The 23,669-nt window shown below is 42.9% G+C and overlaps 1 protein-coding gene and 1 pseudogene across 2 annotated transcripts; both read right to left on the bottom strand.

Annotated features, from left to right (window-relative positions):
* Window positions 1-7,734: 7,734 nt before the first annotated feature.
* LOC106609410 (troponin T, cardiac muscle isoforms pseudogene) lies at window positions 7,735-9,062 on the bottom strand (annotated as a pseudogene).
* A 2,589-nt stretch (window positions 9,063-11,651) lies between these two features.
* Window positions 11,652-23,368, bottom strand: LOC106609409 (nectin-1). 2 transcript variants are annotated; one of them, XM_014208203.3, is made up of 8 exons: window positions 23,255-23,368; window positions 16,539-16,650; window positions 16,085-16,432; window positions 15,612-15,926; window positions 15,400-15,508; window positions 15,169-15,305; window positions 14,323-14,443; window positions 11,652-12,215 (listed from the first exon to the last, which is right to left on the bottom strand). In XM_014208203.3, exons 2-8 carry the CDS (start codon window positions 16,603-16,605, stop codon window positions 12,089-12,091), a joined length of 1,224 nt encoding a protein of 407 aa, XP_014063678.2. In that variant the 5' UTR covers window positions 16,606-16,650; window positions 23,255-23,368; the 3' UTR covers window positions 11,652-12,088. The 2 variants fall into 2 exon arrangements, with proteins under 2 accessions (XP_014063678.2, XP_014063679.2); XM_014208204.3 differs by lacking the exon at window positions 23,255-23,368 and adding an exon at window positions 22,697-22,786.
* Window positions 23,369-23,669: the final 301 nt, after the last annotated feature.

The raw sequence follows: 23,669 nt of genomic DNA on the forward strand, positions 1-23,669 counted from the left end.
CCAACAGGTCCCAGATGTGCTCAATGGGATTGAGATCCGGGCTCTTCGCTGGCCATGGCAAAACACTGACATTCCTGTCTTGCAGGAAATCATGCACAGAAGGAGCAGTATGGCTGGTGGCATCGTTATGCTGGAGGGTCATGTCAGGATGAGTCTGCAGGAAGGGTACCACATGAGGGAGGAGGATGTCTTCCCTGTAACGCACAACATTGAGATTGCCTGCAATGACAACAAGCTCAGTCCGATGATGCTGTGACACACCGCCCCAGACCATGACGGACCCTCCACCTCCAAATCGATCCCGCTCTAGAGTACAGGCCTTGGTGTAACGCTCATTCCTTCAACGATAAATGCGAATCCAACCATCCCCCCTGGTGAGACAAAACCGCGACTCGTCAGTGAAGATCACTTTTGCCAGTCCTGTCTGGTCCAGCGACAGTGGGTTTGTACCGTTGTTGCTGGTGATGTCTGGTGAGGACCTGCCTTACAACAGGCCTTACAACAAGCCCTCAGTCCAGCCTCTCTCAGCCTATTGCGGACAGTCTAAGCACTGATGGAGGGATTGTGCGTTCCTGGTGTAACTCGGGCAGTTGTTGTTGCCATCCTGTACCTGTCCCGCAGGTGTGATGTTTGGATGTACCGATTCTGTGCAGGTGTTACACGTGGTCTGCCACTGCGAGGACGATCAGCTGTCCGTCCTGTCTCCCTGTAGCTCTGTCTTAGGCGTCTCACAGTACGGTCATTGCAATGTATTGTCGTGGCCACATCTGCAGTCCTCATGCCTCCTTGCAGCATGCCTAAGGCACGTTCACACAGATGAGCAGGGACCCTGGGTATCTTTCTCTTGGTGTTTTTCAGAGTCAGTAGAAAGGCCTCTTTAGTTTCTTAAGTTTTCATAACTGTGACCTTAATTGCCAACCGTCTGTAAGCTGTTAGTGTCTTAACGACCGTTCCACAGGTGCATGTTCATGAAATGTTTATGGTTCATTGAACAAGAATGGGAAACAGTGTTTAAACCCTTTACAATGAAGGTCTGTGAAGTTATTTGGATTTTTACGAATTATCTTTGAAAGACAGGGTCCTGAAAAAAGGAAATTTATTTTTTTGCTGAGTTTATAATATTCAGACTGGCTGATACAGGCTCATCAGTAGGAGAGACAGACACACTGCTGTTATCTGCTAAGAGATTTCCCCTGATTGCAGCTCATCTAGAACACACAGTATTGATTTCCTATTAACTCTATTCTCATATCCGTGGAAAGAGACTGCTAGGCCTGATGATAAGGTGGTGAAAGGTAGGGGTTAAGGAGGCGGACCGAAGTTATTAACTTCTTATTTTACCTGTATTCATTACATTATCTTGTTTTTGGACAGGAATTGCTTCAATCTTGTATTTGTAATAAGCTTTGACAAAGATTTTATTGTACATTTTGTATTTCTGAATTTCCATTTGAAATCCAGTGGATGAAAAACCAGAAACAAACTGAACAGAGGGGGCCTATGGAGCTGTCAGTGTCAACCATGGCTGTTGAAACCCTTTTCTTCCACCAGCTACTGCAATCACAGGGAGGAAAGAAGAAAGGTTGTGACGAAAACGTATTGATATAAGTGGCCCAAAATAGACATTTTACCCCGCGGACAACAGCACACTGAAATCAACTTTCATTACACTTCCCACCGCACTGATTTGCTTTGACACGAGCATCCAGTCCCATGAATAACCACGACATGTTAATTCATGTTTACTCCGGCGATGGGGATTCTGAACTACACGTCTTCAGAATGAGAGCTGCTCAAGTTTCAGCAGGGTGCCACGTATGGGCATTTGGAGACAGCAAAGGAAACTGGCAGAACATTTTATAGTTGATTATGCGCGGTTGTTATTATCATATTCTCCTGAGTTGTGTACATGGGGATATGGTCTGGGATCAAATGGTATCCTGTGGTTAACAGGGCCTCCATCAGAGAACCCAAACTAATTACCAGAAATAATTAAGAACATTTTATATAGAAAAAAAAACAAATCTCTTCCTACAATTGATCAAGCTAGCTGCAGTATAGGTCATAACGTGCTACTGTCATAACTCCAAAGACATGAATCAACTCTTGTTCTCTCTAGACAGTGTTTGGCCGTGACGCACACAGGCTTCTCTCTAGAGACCTCATCAGCCAAGGGAAAGACACAACGCCACCTGGCTGGTGTTCTGTGTACCCGTGTGCCTGAGCTATCCTGTTCCCCTGTCTCACAGTCACTGCTTCACTAAAGCCTGTCTGAGAATGTGTCTGAGAATAGTAATTAAAGGTTGTGGGAGGGCTTCTCTCTTTCTGTCGTTTAAATTGGAAACCTGAGCCGTCACGGCCATCACTGCGTTATAACCGGCACAACAGGTGCAGTTTGGTGGTACACTCCTGTCACCGGCTCTGAGTCCCAGCAAGTGATAATAACAGGATGGAGCTGGGATCAGAGCCCTCCACTTGTTGGGTTGATTTACATGCTGTGCAGAGATGGCGAGGCGGCGTGAATCACCGGGAGAGACAGTGAGAGGACACGGTGGGAGGACATGAGCGTGACTCTTAATGCAGCTGTTCATCAAGCCCATCGACTCACAGAGAGTTACAGCTTACCTCCCGGCAGCTCACTTATCCACAAATGTCCGTAGCAACAGCTGTGCCGGGAAAATGTCTCAGCATCCCGAAAACACCACAAGCACGCAGAAGAACTCACGCTGGCACTACTAGGACACGAAAGATACCAATGTATCCACACACTACTTACTGGGCTTAGCTAACAATGAATAGTAGATGGATAGCAATTATTCACTAAAGGAAAACTATTTCTCTTTACCATGACGCATAACACCAACAATCCATTAATTGACGAGGCAGCCAGGTCAGTGGGCTGTGTTAGCCCTGACTTGTTCGGCTAACCCCTGCGCTAGCCTAGCAGACAGCTGAATACAGACAGCCGGTATTGTAGAGGAGCTGTGTTTTCTATGAATGAGCTGCCAGACTCCCACTCCTCTAAAGCGATGAGTCATCCATTGGCCCTTTGTCTTACAGTATGTCAGTGGGCTCAGCTGACGGTCCGCTCTTAGGTATAACGGAATGGGTTTATATTTAGCGTACCCACACATGCCAGGGCGCGCGTGCACGCGACACACACACACACACACACACACACACGTTTGACTCCGTTCCATCGATTCCATTCCAGCCATTATAATGAGCCCGTCCTCCTATAGCCCCTCCCATCAGCCTTTCCTGCTACAAACAAATACATGTCTACGAAAGTAGAAACAACAATACAATAATGCAACAAGACAAAGTGCACTACATCCTCTGAGGTTTTAGGGCTCTGCCTTAATGAATGAGCTTAACTAAAAAAACGCTCTACTCAGAATCTCTGGAACAGAATCTACTGCGCATCTGTTTATTTTGCCACTCAAGTACCCCTCATTTGTGCACTTAAACTGAGACTCACAGGGCGCTAAGTACTGTGTTAAAGCAGTTAGAGATGTCGCATAAAGTTCACAGGGAATACCCATCATAGACTGGGTACACACACGAGATCACCCCTATCATCATGCACATTATAAAGCCTCACTGTCTGCTTGATTGAATGATAGCAGTACATTATTTCCCCCACCTGCAATACAAAGCCAGCTAACTCGCCACTTGAATGTCCTCTGAAAGGCCTATGATGAGTTGGGGAAGTGGTCCTAATGGTATGCATGCTGGAGGAGTGACACAGGCTCTTTAAATGGCCAGAGGGATCAGGGCCTGTAAACTCAGTAGAGACTGGGGAGGAGTGGAGATGAATGTCCCTGTCAGAGGGGATAAATCTTCTTCATACCGCTGGCTGGTAGCAGGTCCCACCTCAATTTGGAGCTGGGTAGAGATAAGCCCTAATGACACTGTCTCCCGGGCAGACTAATTTATCCACAGGCTGGAGAAAAGCAGCTCTGATATCTTCCCTCTGGCGGACGCTGTTTGTGTCACTGCAGTATCTCTGTCTGTGTGTGTATAATGTACAATAAACCTAACATCCAGATAACAAACCAACCCCATATATCTACCTCACAAGTCTCCTGATTAGTCACAATAATCTAGCAAATACAATTAGCCAGATGAGATTGTTACTTCAGTGCCTCGCTGTGGTTCTCCTAATAGCAACTAGTGGGCTCAAATCAAGCCTGTATTGAGGATTCCATACACAGAGGAATTCAAATCAAGCCTATATTGAGGATTCCATACACAGAGGAATTCAAATCAAGCCTATATTGAGGATTCCATACACAGAGGAATTCAAATCAAGCCTATATTGAGGATTCCATACACAGAGGAATTCAAATCAAGCCTATATTGAGGATTCCATACACAGAGGAATTCAAATCAAGCCTATATTGAGGATTCCATACACAGAGGAATTCAAATCAAGCCTGTATTGAGGATTTCATACACAGAGGAATTCAAATCAACCTAATGATTACTTCAAATACAGGTTATTTGATTTGGGTTCAACTCGAGGAAATGTCTCTCCAAATCCACTGTAAAGAGTGGCTACATAATGGATTCAGCCCACTGTTCAGTGGTTGTTGGGTCTCCATAGAGATGAAAAGACAGACTTATAAATGCCAATTGATAGAGGGCATAGCCCAGACACCTGCTGTGATCACAAGATGTTTGAAGTTTCTGTCCTTTACCTGCGTTTCAATCTCTGTCCATTCTAAATCGAAGAGGCTCCTTACTCTTATAATTACTATAGGCCCACTGATGTGTCCTTTAGTATACCAGGGACAGTATGTACCACATTCCCCTTGAAATAACGGTTGAGTCACAGATGCAATAACACCTCGGCTGTGTGAGTGACACAGCACATTATACTTTGGGACTGAAATGCGGTGGGTAGCCCTGACTTTCTCAGACACCTTTCCTCACACAAACAGACAATAGTCTCTTCTACTGCGCTTAGTGGTTGTTATTCACACTTAGCTTGACAGAAACATCGGCACAGATTGCAAAGTTCTATGTTATTATAAGTTGTTTAACCAACTAAAAGTTGCGCTTTTGTAAACAAAAGGCTTCATCAGATATTTAGCGCTCGCTCCCGAACCCCAGCAGATTGGAAGTGTTATTTCTCTATCAGTAATTACTCACAGGCTATCTAATCATGACTCCATTCAACCAATTAAAGGCCACTTTCCACTACTGAAAATGGTCATCATTTAAAGGCAGCATGCAAAACCTGCAACACATAGGCCCCTAATGAACCTACAGGTGGAGGCCTACAGTACAGTGGCATATGGCATCAGCACAGCATGCTGTCCTTCCAACCACCCACCAACCTTCTCTTTCTAAGTCTAATCATGGATCCACATCTACGTCTAACAAACAGATTTCCTGTTCATAACTAGTATCAACTAAGTGATTCTCTGTGCGATTCTCTGTGCACCTTATGACAAGGGCAGTGTGTGTGTTGTATATGAGTGTGTTGTGTGGTGTTGTGTGTGTATGTGAGAGAGTGACAGCTGTCAGTCACTGTGTGCCCAGAGTGTCCTTTGGCCTCCACTGGGCCATAATGAGCAGGTGACCCTGCAGCTGCTGTCACTCCTCACACTCACACACACACACACACACACACACACACACACACACACACACACACACACACACACACACACACACACACACACACACACACACACACACACACACACACACACACACACACACACACACACACGCGCGCAGGGATGCATGCTCGCACACACGCACATACAGATCTAGCCTCTAATCACACAAACAGGGTCACGTTTCAACAGTGCATGTGCCTCCCAACACACTAACAGGAACATTTTAGGGTTTGAAATGCTAATTGATGCAGATTAGCTCTGGTTAGAGCTATATTGTTTTCAAGATGCTCTTGAACAAGCATGCAAACTTTTGATTGGGAACCATGTGTCATTCTGTCAGTTGATGTGAGATTGTTGAGCTAGGGTATAAGACAGTACATTTCCTTTCACATTATCCGTAGTGGGCGAAGATAAATGACTATAGTGTACACATAACTAGCAGTTACAGCTTGTCAGTTGAACCCAATAACTATATGCATAATCCTTTAACCTAAACAAAGCACCTATAAATTATCATAAAACATGACAAAATTCAGCGACAATGGATTTTCATTCCATGAATTCAATGCTCACACACATCCCCACATGGACTTGCTTGCTGACGCAGTGACTAACTCAAACTGAATCTAGTAAGTAGATCAACTGCCTCAGAACTGATCCTGTCTGAGATGTAGTCAATCCAGACGTTTCTACACTTCCATCAATATCAACTTCCAGCCCTTTCAGCCGAGTGGGGAGGGAGTTGGCCTACTAAACAGTCTCCATGGACACCTGTTGGCATATAGCAACGCCTGGAAGGCTTTCATTTGTTCTTATGGTTACAAGCAGCTCTCGGCAATAGTGAGGCCAGCCTAAACGACAATCAAAACTGGATGGCATAAATATATTGTCCCCAATTGCATTCCCTATTATGACACAGCTTTCATTTCAGTTCATTGATTTGTTGTTGCCAAGTGACAATTTGATTGTTTTTCAGAACAGTTCAGAAGTTGAGGGGAGAATTTCCAGTACAACAGGTAATTGTGAAGCACAGAGATAAGGGTTCACAAGTGTAGAGGAAAATGGGAGGGGAGGAAACCTCTTATGGATGAGGTATGCACAGTACTCATTTTGTCAATGAGTGCCAAGTTATGCATGCTATAGATGGTGTAAAGAAAAGGTACAGTCACACGTTCAACTGTAACCTGGTCACTTAGTGCCCTCTAGTGATTGTCCAGACTACTGTCTCCAGTAAGTACAAAACAGCCCCCATACCACCCAACTCCAGCTAAATAACTTCTCAGTAGTGCAAGTACATCTCATAATGTTTGTTGATACTCTTTAGCACTAAAATTGGTTGAGTAAATTATACCGCCTCATATAATGGATTGATATGTATTATCTCCAGGCTGCATCACATCCGGGTGTGATTGGGAGTCCCATTGGGTGGCACACAATTGTCCCAGCGTCGTCCGGGTTTGGACGGGGTAGGCCATCATTGTAAATAAGAATTTGTTCTTAACTGACTTGCCTAGTTAAATAAAAGGTTAAATACAAAAATACAGTACATCATTGCCATTGACTACCATAGATGCATCCATTATGTCTCCTGTTGATTGAAGGTGGATGGCCCGAGATGCCTGACTGTAAACAGCCATCAATAGAATGACATCTATCACTCAGAGGGGCAGTTAAGATAGTGGGCTCCACAGAAATAGAATTCTGGATTATGGGTACACTCAATATGGCCACCAGTCCACCCAACAGCCACCCATTGACTTGGATGGGGATTCCCCTTATCGGAATTTGAACCCATAGTTAACTCCTTCTGGCCAAGTCAATACAACTGCATTCCCCACCCTGAGCATGGCAGAGACTAAATTAGCTCTTTACAGTTCCATCTGAGCCACGTTTCAACCCTCAGAAACGGACCAAGACAAACAAATAAACATTCATGAGGTGTATGTTAATGTGTAAAAAAAACATTTTGCAATGTAGTACATTATCCTTTGGCGAGATGGCTTGCATATGACTGTTTCAGTAACCCTCACAGTAGAAAGAGAGGAATTTAACTGACCAGCTACAAAGACTGCTTAGGTATAATAACAACCTAAACAGCACCCAACATTCACACATTTTATTAGAATGATCACTCAAAACTGTATTAACAGCATTCAAACAATTAGCTTGATCTGTGAATACGATATCAGTAATCATATACCTCGTGAACCATATGAAAATGTTTACATCAGACAACTACAGTCACCAAAGAAAATGACAGCCTGTGCAAAATCTCTAAATACATTATGTAGGCTGATCAGTTATAGACCTGCTAAGCTAACGTTATACTGTAGAAACCCCCAAACAAACAAACAAGCAGGCCTATACCCAATCCTCAGGAAATATGATAAAGCAGAAGCAGTTGGTTGTACCTAAAACGGTCCAAAGACAGCTAGGCTAATCTGATCATGTTGGGGTCGTTGCTGTGTGACTAACGTAACTTCTTCGCCCCGCGGGTCGCCTTGGCCACCTTGGAGCCCCTCTGGTGGTCGCTGACGCGGTTCCGCAGCACGTTCACGTCGTACTTCTGCCTCTTCAGCTTCTCGGCCAGGTCAAACTGCTCAGCGTGCAGCTGGCGCAGCCACTGCCAGAGCTCGCGGGACTTCTCCACCAGCCTCTCCTGGTTGAGGTGGTCGATGTTGAGGGGCTTGCGGCGTTCCAATAGAGCCTTGGTCTTCTTCTCGCGCCCCGTCAGCTTCCTGCCCTTCTTCACGTCCCCCTTCTGTATGTAGCCGCCGAACGCCTTGTTGGAGAAGACGTTCTTCTTCCTGGCATCCTCCTCGGCGCGGAGTTTGGCCTCCTCTTCCCGGCGGGTCCGCTCCTCAGCAAGACGGGCCTGGCGCTCAATGTTCTGCTCGGCCCGCACACGCTGCTGCTCAGCACGGTCGGCACGGCGGCGCTCGATGCGGCTGCGGAGGGCCACCAACTCTTCCTCCTCTTTCTGGCGGCTGGAGAAGTGCATCTCGATCAGGCTCTGCAGGTCATTGAAGTCCTTCTCCAGCCTCTTGCGGTGGAGGTCATCAAAGTCTAACTTCTCGCCGTCGGGTAGCTTGGGAGGAGCGATGTTGGTAATGTACTTGGTCCGTGGCTTGGTCTCCCCCTCGCTCCCCTCAACGTGTTCCCTCTCCTCATCTTCCTCATCCTCCTTCTGCTCTTCTTCAGCCTCCTCTTCCACCTCAGGTGCCTCCTCTACTTCTTCCTCCTCATCATCCTCGTATTCCTCCACAATATCCTCTGTGTCAGACATGATGTTAAGCCTGCCTCTGAGACAGTCAAGAAGTCAAGGAAGAAAGACCAGCGGAGACACACACAATACACACACAGAGACCAACTTGTGTCCTAACAGTCAAGAGGAGAAGTGAAGTGAACTTTCGGGCGTGGCTGCTTGGGCTCTTTTAAGCTTTACCCTGATCATGTGTCCAAACCCCACTGTCTAGCAGAGATGTTCAGACAGATGGAATGGAGTCTATTTTCTCCTTCAACAAGTCTGCCCCCTCCCCTGAACCCCGACCTCAGACTCTCCCCATCATTCCTTTCTAAGGACAATCGGAGTGCCCTATTTCAGACGCACAACAGATGCACTCAGGTGCCACTCAAACCTGTGCTCTCCTTCAAGCCCACAATTGAATGTATGCATCACAGTCACAGCATGATTTTTGTCGGCATCAAGTGAAGTTCTTACTCATATACTATGGGGTTATTTATGCACTTGGTCATCAAGAGGAAGAAAAAGAGAGACAGAGTATATGGTAAGTACACCTGTAAAAAAAAGTCATAGTGATCAAATAATCAAAGGGATGAAGTTTCCTAATTTCAGTTTAGAAGAATGAAGAGTAATAGTTTAATAGTGGAATGGTCACTATATCAATAAATATACAATGAATGGTCACTATATCTATAAATACATAATGAATGGTCACTATATCTATAAATACATAATGAATGGTCACTATATCTATAAATACATAATGAATGGTCACTATATCTATAAATACATAATGAATGGTCACTATATCAATAAATATATAAATGAATGGTCTCTTATATTCCACATGCAGAGTGATATATCAAGCACATATATGGGTCATGCACCAAAGATAGACCATTGAAAAGGCTTGTTGCCAGTTAAAGTAGCACTTCATTGTTAGAATGTGAACATCAGACAACGGAATTGCGGTCACCTCACTTATGCCATTACGTCATAACCACCTCATCTTGACTGAAGTACATTCATCTAGAGCCTTGTTTTTCCACTGTGACTTACAGAGCTTACCAGTGAGCACATCCAAGAGCAAAGCATGTCATTACAATATATAAAACACCCTTTGCAAGTGTAACAGTGTAGTGTAACCTACACTGTTACACAAGAACACCAAAGCTGTGTATAATCTTTTCAATAGTTGTCCTTCCTACAACTACTTTAAATATGTTCACTTTGCTAATTGACACCTCAAATTAGTATCTCCGTCTTTGTACATCAATTTTCCCTAAATAACAAAGAAACTATGAAGAAAAGCTTGACCACTGTTCCATTTTCATGTTGCACTTTGTGGGAAAAACAATACAAAAAATAAAACCTCTTCCTGTTTACTAGCCAAAGACTACCCTACCATAGTAAATACTATTTGAGCACAAGCTTTCAACTGATCATCCTTGAGTGCTGACAAAAAACACCTGTCAAGAAAAGAAGGGCCCTAAAAATACAACTTCCAACAAGAACAATTTCTGAACACTGCCTCGTCTCCACTTCGGAATCTAATTAAAACATTCTTGCAATGGAAGACGCCAGCTTTCAGGGTCAAGCGGATTGCTTTTTTAATGTTTACCTCTTGGGTACTGATGGCAACAATAGAATACATAGTGTTCAGCACTTAAATATCCAGCCCTTGAATTAGGAGTGCAAAAGCACAAATGTGGTTTTAGTATGGGATAATTGACAGGGATAGACAGGTGCTGTGCGTTGTCCACGGGTGTCCCCTATGAACAGAGAATTCCAATAAACCACTGTGCCGTGGAAGATTGATCCTCTTAGTGAATATGTAGCCTTTTCCTCAAAAGGCAACAGCAAAATGGCAGAGTACAGGCCTTGGACTAAGGGCTAGATTTGGGGACAGAGAATAGAAGGATTTTGAAAGTGTCCCTGCACTCCACAGCCTAAGACTCACCCCTGAAGATTGCAAGCCAGTACCCACAACTAAGAGTCACAGTACTGTTAAGGCCAGTGCAGAGCCTCATATTAAAATAGTAATTGCATCAGAACACGCATTCTGTGCAACACAGATGTCAGTTTAAATGGGTTGAGAGAACATTTCAAACGTTTGTGGACTAAAGCTCTTCAATTTCTAGGGGAATGCCCGCAGTCCTCCATACCTAACTATTTTCCAATTGACAAATTTCAGTGAACAAAAGAGGACCCCTCCATCCCAAAGAAAAGAAATTACCAAACTTCAACCCTGCTGATTGGTCAATTATAAGTAGCAGGTGGTGGTCTGGTTTAAAATGAAGCCTTTTGGTCACTGATGGCAATGGACAACTGTGTCTATCAATAGGAGCAAGGAGAAGCACAATTGACCAGGACTAGACTATAAATAGCCACACTACTGCCTCCCCTCTCTTTAGTACTAAGACTAGTGAAATGTGTCTTTTAATTTACAGTATTGTTGTGTTACAATATTATTTCTATTAAAATTAGGAGCTTACCTGTCTTTAAAACAGATTATTGTCCTCTCTTTTGTAAGGCATTCCAGAGTAGTTTTTTGTTAGCCTCTAATTAAATCATATTTTGAGATAAAAAAATAAGTGTTTTTTGAGCTTGTGTTTTTAATAGATCCCATTTAAGATAGTTGTATTGATCTGTCAGACCTAAGCCTGTAATGTTGCCACAGGCACATACAGTATATAGTATACTATACACACTTCCAACAGGTCAACCCAAAAAATCCTTTGCACTAGAAATGAAGGAAACGGTGCCCTCAAATGGTCAAACCATGTAGCTATTTTATACAAAAGTAATTGCTACATTCCAACACAATACTGTATGACATAATAGGGCTACACAAATACAGTGATATTTAAACTTGCTTGAGGAATTTTTATCATTCAAATGATTAATGCTGTATACTCTTATGCCTAATACAATCTCGTATGTCGAGGTACAGTTTTACCATTACAAACTCTTTAACAAAACTGTGTGTCTGAACACTTTTACATAAACAGTCAAGACCATAACAAAAATGTATAAATCCCCATAGAAATCATCTTCACACTTGTGTACAGTAGTGTGCTGTGGAATTCTAAACAGTTTAGATGCTAGTTAGAACATGTAAACATAAAAAAGGCAAGAGCACAAAAACAAAACATGCTCCTGTTTCTAACATCAAGAAACCCCTCGTGTTATCCAATCAACACAATCCTTATCAAACTGCACCTTTCTGTTTCTCGACCTCAACGGACTCACAAGCTGGAGAATCCTGCAGTTCTTTACGGCTTACCCTTCCTGGGTTTTGGATTGCCTCTCCACTACAACAAAACTGGGCCATGGCTCTGCAAAGAACACATAGTGCCTTCAGAAAGTATTCATACCCCTTGACTTAGTCACATTTTATTTGTGTCACAGCCTGAATTCAAAATTGATTAAATATACACTACCGTTCAAAAGTTTTTGGTCCATTAAAATAACATAAAATTGATCAGAAATACAGTGTAGACATTGTTAATGTTGTGAATGACTATTGTAGCTGGAAACGGCTGATTTTTAATGGAAGATCTACATAGGCGTACAGAGGCCCACTTTCAGCAACCATCACTCCTGTGTTCCAATGGCACGATGTGTTAGCTAATCCAAGTTTATTAGAAAACCCTTTTGCAGTTATGTTAGCACAGCTGAAAACGGTTGTTCTGATTAAGGAAGCAATAAAACTGGTCTTCTTTAGACTAGTTGAGTATCTGGAGCATCAGCATTTGTGAGTTCGACTACAGGCTCAAAATGGCCAGAAACAAATAACTTTGTTCTGAAACTCGTCAGTCGATTCTTGTTCTGAGAAACGAAGGCTATTCCATGTGAGAAATTGCCAAGAAACTGAAGATCTCGTACAACGCTGTGTACTACTCCCTTTACAGAACAGCGCAAACTGACTCTAACCAGAATAGAAAGAGGAGTGGGAGGCCCCGGTGCGCAACTGAGCAAGAGGACAAGTACATTAGAGTGTCTAGTTAGAAAAACAGACACCTCACAAGTCCTCAACTGGCAGCTTCATTAAATAGTACCCGCAAAACACCAGTGAAGAGGTGACTCCGGGATGCTGGCCTTCTGGGCAGAGTTCCTCTGTCCAGTGTCTGTGTTTTTTTTGTCCATCTTAATCTTTTATTTTTATTGGCCAGTCTGAGATATGGCTTTTTCTTTGCAACTCTGCCTAGAAGGCCAGCATCTTCGCCTCTTCACTGGTGTTTTGCGGGTACTATTTAATGAAGCTGCCAGTTGAGGACTTGTGAGGCGTTGCTTTTCTTGACCCCAAACTTTTGAACGGTAGTGTATATCCTTTTTTCACCCATCTACACACCCCATTATGACAAAGTGAAAAAATATTTTTTGACGTTTTTGCAACTGTAATTAAAATTAAATACAGAAATAAGGCATTGATGTAAGTATTCACACCACTGAGTCTTTCTGGGTTCATTTGCCCATAATTATTTAAGCTCTGTCAAATTGGCTGTTGATGACTGCTAGACAACCATTTTCAGGTCTTGCTATAGATTTTCAAATATATTTAAGTCAAAACTAACTCGGCCATTCGGGAACATTCACCGTCTTCCTGATAATCAACTCCAGTGTAGATTTGTGTTTTAGGTTATTGTCCTGCTGAAAGGTGAATTCATCTCCCAGTGTCTGGTGGAAAGCAGACTGAACCAGGTTTTCCTTTAGGATTGTGCCTGTGCTTAGCTCTATTCTGTTTCTTTTTTATCCTGAAAAACTCTCCAGTCCTTTACATCTACAAGCATACCCATAACATGATGCAGCCACCACTATGCTTGAAAATATGGAAAGTGACACTCAGTAATGTGTTGTATTGGATTTACCCCAAACACAACACTTTGCATTCAGGACAAAAATGTAATTGCTTTGCACATTTTTTTACAGTACTACTTTAGTGCCTTGTTGCAAACAGGATGAATGTTTTGGAATATTTGTATTATGTACAGGCTTTCTTCTTTTCACTCTGTGAATTAGGTTAGTATTGTGGATTAACTACAATGTTGTTAACCATCCTCAATTTTGTCCTATCACAGCCATTTAACTCTGTAACTATTTTAAAGTCACCACTGGCCTCACTGTGAAATCCCTGAGCAGTGTCCTTCCTCTACAACGACTGAGTTAGGAAGCACGCTTGTACCTTTGTAGCGACTGGGTGTATTGATACACCATCCAAAGTGTAATTAATAACCAGCTCAAAGGGATATTCAATTTCTGCTTTTTTATCTAAATTGAATCCAGTTTGAATTCAGGCTGTAACAACAAAATGTGGAACAAGTCAAGAGGTGTGAATACTTTCTGAAGGCACTGTAAATATCATTTTAGACAAAGCAGCAGCATATAATGATACTTGTCAATAAAGGTGTGTACACTGTTTGTCCTAAAGCTGTACAATGATACCTCTCTCTCAGGGGTCCTCTGGAAAATAACAGCCAGAGAGATACAGTTACAACACAGAGGAAGAGGAGGAGGATGGGGAAGAAAACCCACAAGGTTACTGGTACAATGGAGCGCTGATCAACTGCAAATAGGAAAAACAGAACCTTTACTTTCCAACAATCTACCCTTTCTTAAATATTATAAGTAACAATAGTGGAACATAACTCTGTGTTGAAAACAGAGCTGAAAATATATACTGAGTGTACAAAACATTAGGAACACCTACTCATTCCATGTCAGACTAACCAGGTGAAAGCTATGATCCCTTATTGATGTCACTTGTTAAATCCACTTAAATCAGTGTAGATGAAGGAAAGGAGACAGGTTAAAGACGTATTTTTAAGCCTTGAGACAATTGGGACATGGATTGTGTATGTCTGCCATTCAGAGGGTGAATGGGCAACACAAAATATGTAAGTGCCTTTAAAACGGAATACGGTGGTAGGTGCCAGGCGCACCGGATTGAGTGTGTCAAGAACTGCAACGTTGCTGGGTTTTTCACACTCAACAGTTTCCCATGTGCACTAAGAATGGTCCACCACCCAAAGGACATCCAGCCAACTTGACACAACTGTGGGAAGCATTGGACTCAACATGGGCCAGCATCCGTGTGGAACGCTTTCGACACCTTGTAGAGTCCATGCCCCGACGAACTGAGGCTGTTCTGAGGGCAAAAGGGGGTGCAACTCAATATTAGGGAGGTGTTCCTAATGTTTTGTACAGTCAGTGTACGTTCAAGTTCTGCCGAATGTGTGCTTCAAATAAATGAATTAAATGTCAAAACGGCTAAGTTACATACGTCATTACCTTCATGCACATACAGGAAACCAGATGCTGCTCCGTATGGGTTGGACACCTCACAGCTGTACAGACCACTGAAGTCAGGGCCCACCCTCACTAACTCCAACAAGCCCACACGAACACTTAGATTTGATCTATTCAGTCTAAGACAAATGTAGACACATAGCAAAACATAGATGTTGACACTGATGCTTAGAAAATGGGTTGAGGGGAAACAAAATACTGTGACCAACTGACCTCTTCCATGTGAACTCTGTTGGAGGGGGGTTGGCGTCTACTAAACACTGAAACGCCGGTGCCTGGGGTGGCCTCTCATGAATGATGATTTTGACCGAATTTGGAGGATCTATAGAATAGTCAAAAAGTTGTACCACATTATGTATGTGCTGTTACTGTTGTGTCTAATATGGAGTAGAAACACTGTGGCTGTTGTCATTGAGAATACTCACAGTGTATATCTATCTCGTAGGGAACGACCTTCTGCTGGCTCAGAGTGGTGTGGTTCACCAGGCACTGAACCTCCTGTTGGTGCATGACTCTGGAGGGCTCTCCCTTCAGGTGGCCCCTCACCGTGGCGGTGCCGTCTGGGTTCAGTGTAGTGTTGGTTGAGGTTGTCAGACTCAGTGGTTGTCTTGCACTGGCCGTGCTCCACCGTATATCAGCAGGGGGCTTGGCGTTAGCCGCTGTGCACGTGGCCAAGATGCTCTCCTGCCCCTCAGCAACCACAGGTGGAGTCTCCACAGCAACCGAAATCACCGGAGGAACTATTGGGAAAAAACACAAACACATTGACTTAATATGAATGTATGTCTTTATATACATTAAAACCTAACCCTTGGAAAGCAGGTAAAGGAACACCCTTAACATAATTGTATCAAACGATTCATTCCATTGGGGAAATACATCATAAATAACCTCTTACTTTGGACATTGAGGTGGATCTCTGCCTTGTATGGCCCACTGGGGAACACAGTGAAGATACAGGTGTAGACACCCTCATCAGTCAGGGACACATCCCACAGTCGGATAGAGCCCACCAGCGCAGTGGTGTTCCCAATGAAGCCCACCCTGTCCCCCCGCTCCTTGACATGTGATGGACCATAGCTAGGGGTGATGAGGAAGAAGTTGTGGTTGGCACGGTAACCCCTGGTACTCTTCTGCCATGAGATCTGGATGAGCTCCTCGTCTGTCTCTATGAGCTCACAGGTCAAGTCTGCGTGTTGTCCCTGAGTCACTGTTGGGCGGCCATTGTAAGAGATGACTCTGATACCTAAAGGAATATTAGCAGGATGCATAAGACAGCAAATTCTCAGACTCTTCTTGATATTGTGGAGAACAAATGTTATGGGTTTGCTTTGCATCGCTCCTACACTCACCAACTCCAGTCTGAGTCAGCATGAGAAAGAGGTCCACCAGAACCCAGAAATATGTTTGATTCTTCATTGGTATGCGATCTCGTGTATGACAACTTCAAGTAAACTTTCTAATCTGGGGGGAAACACAGTTTAGACCTATGCATAAGCAAAATTAGAATGAAACGAGCCTGAAATGTAGACCAAGAGGCAAGATTACAACACCAGTAACCTAAACATGGGCACAGGGACGGAATGGGACAAGAAACCACACCTACACATTTTTTTCCCTTGAAGCCCCGTTATTATCTAGATACTGAGAATGATAACATGCTGACTAACACTTCAATGTTAAACTGATTATGGCAATAGGCCGAGTTTATCATTAGTCATGTAAACACATTACTCTGATTATCTTAAATCAGCATTGGGTCATAATCGAAGTAAGCACACGTCTAGATTTCTGAGCAATCTTTCTAATTACTCGAACATGTAAACACCTTAAAAAACTGAGTTCCAGCAGTGTATTGGATCTGCACATGTGCTAGCACCAGCAGCACCAGCTAACCTCTGTTACACGAGTCAAGTCAGTTCTGAAAAACTTAAAGTATGCATCGTACAAATTGTTTCACATTCAAACTTTATGTCCAAACTCAGAATGAAATAACCTTCCCAAAAAGAACATGGTCGCTGTGATAGAATCTTTATTTTGATTGCAGATGATTTTCAGCATTTATCAAAGCCCCATCAGGCAGCCTGATTTCAGATGTGTCCATGTAAACAGGATTATTCGGGAAATCGTTCTTCTTGCAAAGCATGTAAACATTTTAATCGAACTAATATATTAATCTGCACACAAAAGCAAGTTCGCCAGGCCTACTGGGCTAAAAATGGGGTGGGTAGGTTGACCTCAGGTCTCCCCACAGGAAGCCCGAGGTAGGGGGAGCGGGGGAGTCAAATAGCGCACCTTTAACTTTGTACAGTACTAATACAATTAGTAAAATCAGTCACACTACGAAATGCTACCAAATAAACCATAATTCATTCATAATAATGTGAATATATAGTTTCACAGACATATTGTTGCATTTTTTTCTGGTTTGTGTGAAATCGTTAAGAATAATATAAAACCAGTCTGCACACCACCAAGGTGAACTGGTTTAGTCTTGACTCTTGGTTGACAGTGTTGGGGGATGGGTAATGTATTGATTCTGGAGTGCCAAATCAACACAAATGGATAAGAAAAGGTCTTAGCCATTAGGTGCCCAGTTTAGGAAAAAGAGGAAAGAAGAGGAGAAACACGCAAAAGATAAAAGGTATGCAGCTATGTCATCTCTTTCTGAGTATAATATTATGCATGTAATGAAATAGGCTAGTATAATACTTGTTTGTTAGCCTATGTTGCTTGCTATGCTATTACACATAGGGCGACAATATTCTGTTTTCTGTCCAACTAGCTTACATAACATTGGATATAATTTCACACAGTTTCATTATGATAATGTGTGTAGCCTGCAGCAAAACGATTACAACCTAACTAGCACATTATTGATTTGGTTAACTTTCATTGGGGTGACAAAGGTTTTCTGTGATTGTATTATTAACTAGGTCCTGAGCTCAGTAAGGGGAATTTCCAATGCTGTAGGCTAACTTAAACGACATCTATATTGTGCTGATATTTTGTATCTTTTGTGATATATTGAGTCTTTTGGGGTGTCTTATGCCTAGTATTAGCCAAGGAGGTCATATGATTAATTTGGTTCTTATTTTGAAAGTTTTATAAATTGTGCATAATGACATGTATATTTAATTGTGCAACAAATGTATTCAGAGTGTCTGACCCATATACTGTATTTCAATGCAAATTCGGGGGCACTTCTGAAATATTTTGGAGCACCCTCTGGCACTGGCCAGGATGAGGAGCCATTACCTCCTCAGCCACACAGGTGTCGTCACAAATGTTGTCTGAGCCTGAGGATGAGGATGAAGACCCATTTGCTTCCACTTCTCCCCAGCAGGTTTCTTCAGGTGTGTTTGTGCGCACATGTGTGTGTGGGTACACGCACGTGTTTATGTGTGCATCCCTGCATAACAAACAACATAAAACTTTGCAAAAGGGAAATGATTTAAGTTTCCATATTGTAGGTAACAATGACGATTTTATTATTACTGGGTATGTATGTGGGATGTTCCACCACTATAAATGCTGTGAATAATAACGTGTGTAAACGAATGCCCATGTGCTCTCCATCAGAAATGCCTGTAGAAGCATCCCCACAAAATCCTGCTACTGAGGATGAACCACTGTCTACAGACCCTGCTGACTGGCCTTCAGTTCTGACTGACAGAATTCTAACAACTAGTTTGCAGAGGACCAAGTGAGGTACCATCTAACTTTGTTTTCCCAAGGAATGAGAGTGATGGAAGAAGTTGCCACCATCAGTATTTCAGGAAGACCTTGGTGAGTGGTGAAAATAAATCCCTAGAAGTTGGTTGGTGTATTCTGAAAGAAACAACAGCCTCTTCTGCTGCAATCTCTTTTCTAAGAAGAAAATGTATTTAGCAAACTCAAGACTGACAGACTGATAACATGCAAGTTATTTGCTGACTTCACACGACAGCAGTCCAGAAGACCAAAACTGCATGAAAACATGGAAAGAACTGGCAATAAGGATCAAAAAAGGGGAAACAATTGATAAGCATGAGATGGCACTTATGGAGGCTGAGAGGATAAGATGGAGAGAGGTGTTGATACTGTACGTCTGGCTGCTATTTCCATCAAATGGAAATGTCCTCAGAGGTTGAACTGATGGCACAATTTGATCCAGTCATGAAAGAGCACCTTAACCGTGTCCAAAAAGGGACCCCGAGTCACACCACCAGCTACCTTGGCCACCAAATACAGAATGAACTCATTGATTTGTTGAGCAGCAAGGTCATTTCAATAATGGTGAGTGGCATCAAGCTGGCAAAATTATTCTCTATCATTCTAGATTGCACCTCAGATGTCAGCCACACTGAACAGTTGTCAGTTGTGATTAGAATTGTGTCACTGAAGGAGGAGCCCCACATAAAGGAACATTCTATGAGGTTTTGAGGCAGAGGAGTCCAGGGCCAACATTTGCCATCCCTGATTCTCAAAAGATTAGAGGAGCTAAAAATTCCTTTTGAGGACTGCAGAGGACAGTCTTATGATAACGGGGCCAACATGAGAGGCAAAAACAAAGTTGTCCATGCCAGACTCCTGGAAATGAATCCAAGAACTCTATTTGTGCCATGTGGGGCTCACATTGAACCTGGTTGTGGCTGATGCTGCTAAAAGTTCTGTCGATGCCACAGGTTACTTTGACATCTTACACAAACTGTACACCTTGTTCTCAGCCTCCACACAGCGATGGGCCATCCTGAAAAAAACATGTGGACATCACTTTGAAGATGTGGACTGAGACAAAGTGGGAGAGGAAAGTTAAGTGTCGAGCCACTGAGGTATCAGGCAGCAGTGGTGAGAGAGGCACTGATTGAGGTGAGGGATCAAACCAAAGACCCTGTGATGAAGATTGATGCCCAGTCCTTGTCAGAGGAGGTGGGATCATACCACTTCAGCATCTGTACAGTGGTATGACATCTTGAGCCAGATCCAACACGTGAGAAAGCTGATGTAGTCACTGACTGCATGTGGATGTTGCAGTCAGTCTTCTCAGAAAGACAGAGAGCAACTACAGGGCAACAGGCTTTATGACTGCACAAACATCAGCCAATGATATTTGCGAGGGTATGAATGTTCTACAATAAAAAAGGCTGAGGTCCACAAAGGAGCACTTTTCATACGAATCATTTGATGAGCCTTTGAGTGATGCCCTGAAGAAGCTGGAGGTGACATTTTTCAATGTCGTTGCTGATGCTGCAACCTCAGCCCTTCAGGAAAGGTTTTCCACATTGGAAAATGTGGGAGAGAAGTTTGGAGTGCTGTCAACATCCAAAGTCTCTCCAATGAGGAGCTGACAGAACAATGTGAGGCCCTTAGTATGACACTGCACTATAAAGAACACTTAGACTTTGATGGCAGAGAGCTTGCACAGGAACTGAAAACTTGCCCGACTTGCCATCGAAGACCATGACCCTGCTTGAGCTGCTGATATTTATACACGAAAGGGAGCTCTCAGAAATGTATCAGAATTTGTCTTACTCTTCCAGTGACCGTAGCTGAAGCAGAGAGGAACTTTTCAAAGCTGAAGCTCATCAAATCCTACCTGAGGTCCATCATGTCACAGGAACACCTTAGTGGCCTTGCTGTTATCAGTACCAACCATGCAATTGCTGTGCAGATTTCTTATGATGATGTAATTGACGACTTTGCATCAAGGAAGGCAAGAAAGGTCAGGGTTTATGGCAGTAAATGGCAGTTATGCTATTTAGTTTGTGTGTTTCTTGTTTGAAGTGCAATAGTGTAATAATCAGGTTCTCTTCTTTATAAGTGTGTTATTCTATATGTGTATTTGTGTGATATAGGATTTGTGCAATTTAGTTGTGTGTTTTTTGTTAGCAATAGGGTAAGAGTGAAATAATTTGATTCTCTTTTTATTTGTATTTATATACTACAATTTGGATCTATTTTTCTTTGTTACTTTTTCAGTGTTATTTTTGTATATATACACTTTAATATTTATATAGTTTTAAATGTTATGATTATTTGTGTTGTTCCAAATGTCTAAATAAAAATGACAGTTAGTGCCGAATGGTTCATTTCTGGGGACGACGACGACGACCTGGGGGTGCGACGCATCTCCTTCGCATAGAGCTGATCAAGCTGTTGATTGTGGCCTGTGGAATGTGTTCCTGATCCTCTTCAATGGTTGATATTGCCGGGAACTGGAAACCGCTGTTGTATGCGTCAATCCAGCGCATCCCAAACATTCTCAATGAGTGACATGTCTAGTTAGTATGCGGGCCATGGAAGAACTGGGAAATGTTCTGCTTCCAGGAATCGTGTACAGATCCTTGCGACATGGGGCCGTGCATTATTATGCTAAAACATGAAGTGATGGAGGCGGATGAATGGCACAAACATGGGATTGAGGATCTCGTCACGGTATCTCTGTGCATTCAAATTGCCATAGATAAAATACAATTGTGTTCGTTGTCCGAAGTTTATGCCTGCCCATACCATAACCCCACCGCCACCATTGGGCACGCTGTTCGCAACGTTGACACCAGCAAACCGCTCGCCCACACGACGAGATTCATCCATGAAGAGCACACTTCCCCAGCGTGTCAGTCACCATTGAAGGGGAGCATTTGCCCACTGATGTCGGTTATGACGCCGAACTGCAGTCAGGTCAAGATCCTGGTGGAAATTCCTGCAGTCAGCATTCCAATTTCACGCTCCCTTAAAACTTGAGACATCTTTGGCATTGCGTTGTGTGACAAAACTGCGCATTTTAGAGTGGCCTTTTATTGTCCCCAGCACAAGGCGTACCTGTGTAATGATCATGCTGTTTAATCAGATTCTTGATATGCCACACCTGTCAGGTGGATGGATTATCTTGGAAAATTTGAAATGCTCACCAACCAGGACGTAAACGAATTTGTGCACACCTTTTGAGAGAAATGTTCTTTTTGTGCGTATGAACAATTTCTGGGATCTTTTATTTCAGCTCATGAAACATGGGACCAACACTTTACATGTTGCATTTATATTTTTGTTCAGTATAGTTGATGATCCCTGTGCTAAAGTGTTCGGCACAACACCGGCGGCCAAACTTTTGAACTCGACAACATGGCCATCTAAAAATCCCCACCCCCACCTGAAATCCCCGATCAAGTTGTAGGCGATGTAATGGCAATGTTAGCTAGCTAACCTGATGCTACAAATTAAGATATTCTACATGTATGTTCCACGTTCTATACATTTCGAGTAAGTATCTCGAAATGTTTAAGTTAGTATTGAAGTTTATTTGGGGGGGCTTGGAGATCAGCAAGGCCATCTCCCCACTAGCCAATAACCTACTGTTCATTTGAATCATATCTTTATACATAACGTTGCCCGTTTGTATCAGTTGCAAAAATATTGGCAACTTTGTATTTGTAGTCAACTTTGTTTTGAAGTTATCGGCGGTCACGGAGAGAGAGAAATCCTGTCATTCTATTTTTAGGCCAAAAAAAGCGTCTAAGGATGCACTTACCGTTACCCTTTCTACATGTGGTCTGTGCCAGGCGTTAGAATGAGCGTTTTCAAGTGCAATTGGTTTTGGGAAACAGCTCGGAGATTTAACGATGCTCCTACAAAGGTTCTAAGGATAAACTTGATCCTTTTGGGAAACCCTTCTACGTTCCAAACACATAAAAGACCCCTCAAATTAACTTCTTATGATGAGTTGACACTTGCAGAGCGAGGGAAGAATGAATGGACCGCCCTTGCACGGAAATGTGCCACAAGTTCGTCCCACGGTTGTTTTCAGTCATCATGGAACTACTTGGAGCTGTGGTGTGTGCTTTATATGCGCTACAGTCATTTATGATTGCATTTCATATCTTGGCTAGAAGACAACGCATGCTAGCCATCCGACAATATCTGGTAAATCGAACATTACTATGTATAAGTGTGATGTCGGGGAAAGTTGTATGCGCTAGATAAAGTTTCCAAAAGCTAACCAAACACAACTACTTTTGTGATACGTGTTTGTGCCATCATGTGCATTACTAGCACAATTTCTAACTTATTTACATTCGTTTTTACTTACACTTGTACGTTGACTTCTCCATATTGATGTGGGTTTTATGTTTTGGATGATTTAGCAGGTGTACAATCATCGCGAATTGAATGATGGGGCGTTTCAGCCCCCAGAGTGGACAGGATGCAGTCCAAACACTTAAGACACACCCTTTCCCCTCAGCCCTCAAATTAAGTGGACACTTCGCAAGGATTCTGTTTTCAGTCTCCCGTAGCTTGTTAGCGGACGTACAATCGTCGCGAATATAATTATGGGGAGTTCTAGAATCCAGTGCTCGCAAAGACTACTAAAAACGAGGGTTGCGGGGCTTAACGTTGCAAACTTCCAATGCTTGGCTAATCATTTGGACAACTCGCGATGGGGATTCCCCCAAGGGCATAAGGCGAGGTTAAATTGGAAACCGAAGAATTCATCCACAGTTGCT

This window comes from Salmo salar, chromosome 07 (assembly GCF_965601325.2).
Source record: "Salmo salar chromosome 07, fSalSal1, whole genome shotgun sequence".
Classification (NCBI taxonomy): domain Eukaryota; kingdom Metazoa; phylum Chordata; class Actinopteri; order Salmoniformes; family Salmonidae; genus Salmo; species Salmo salar.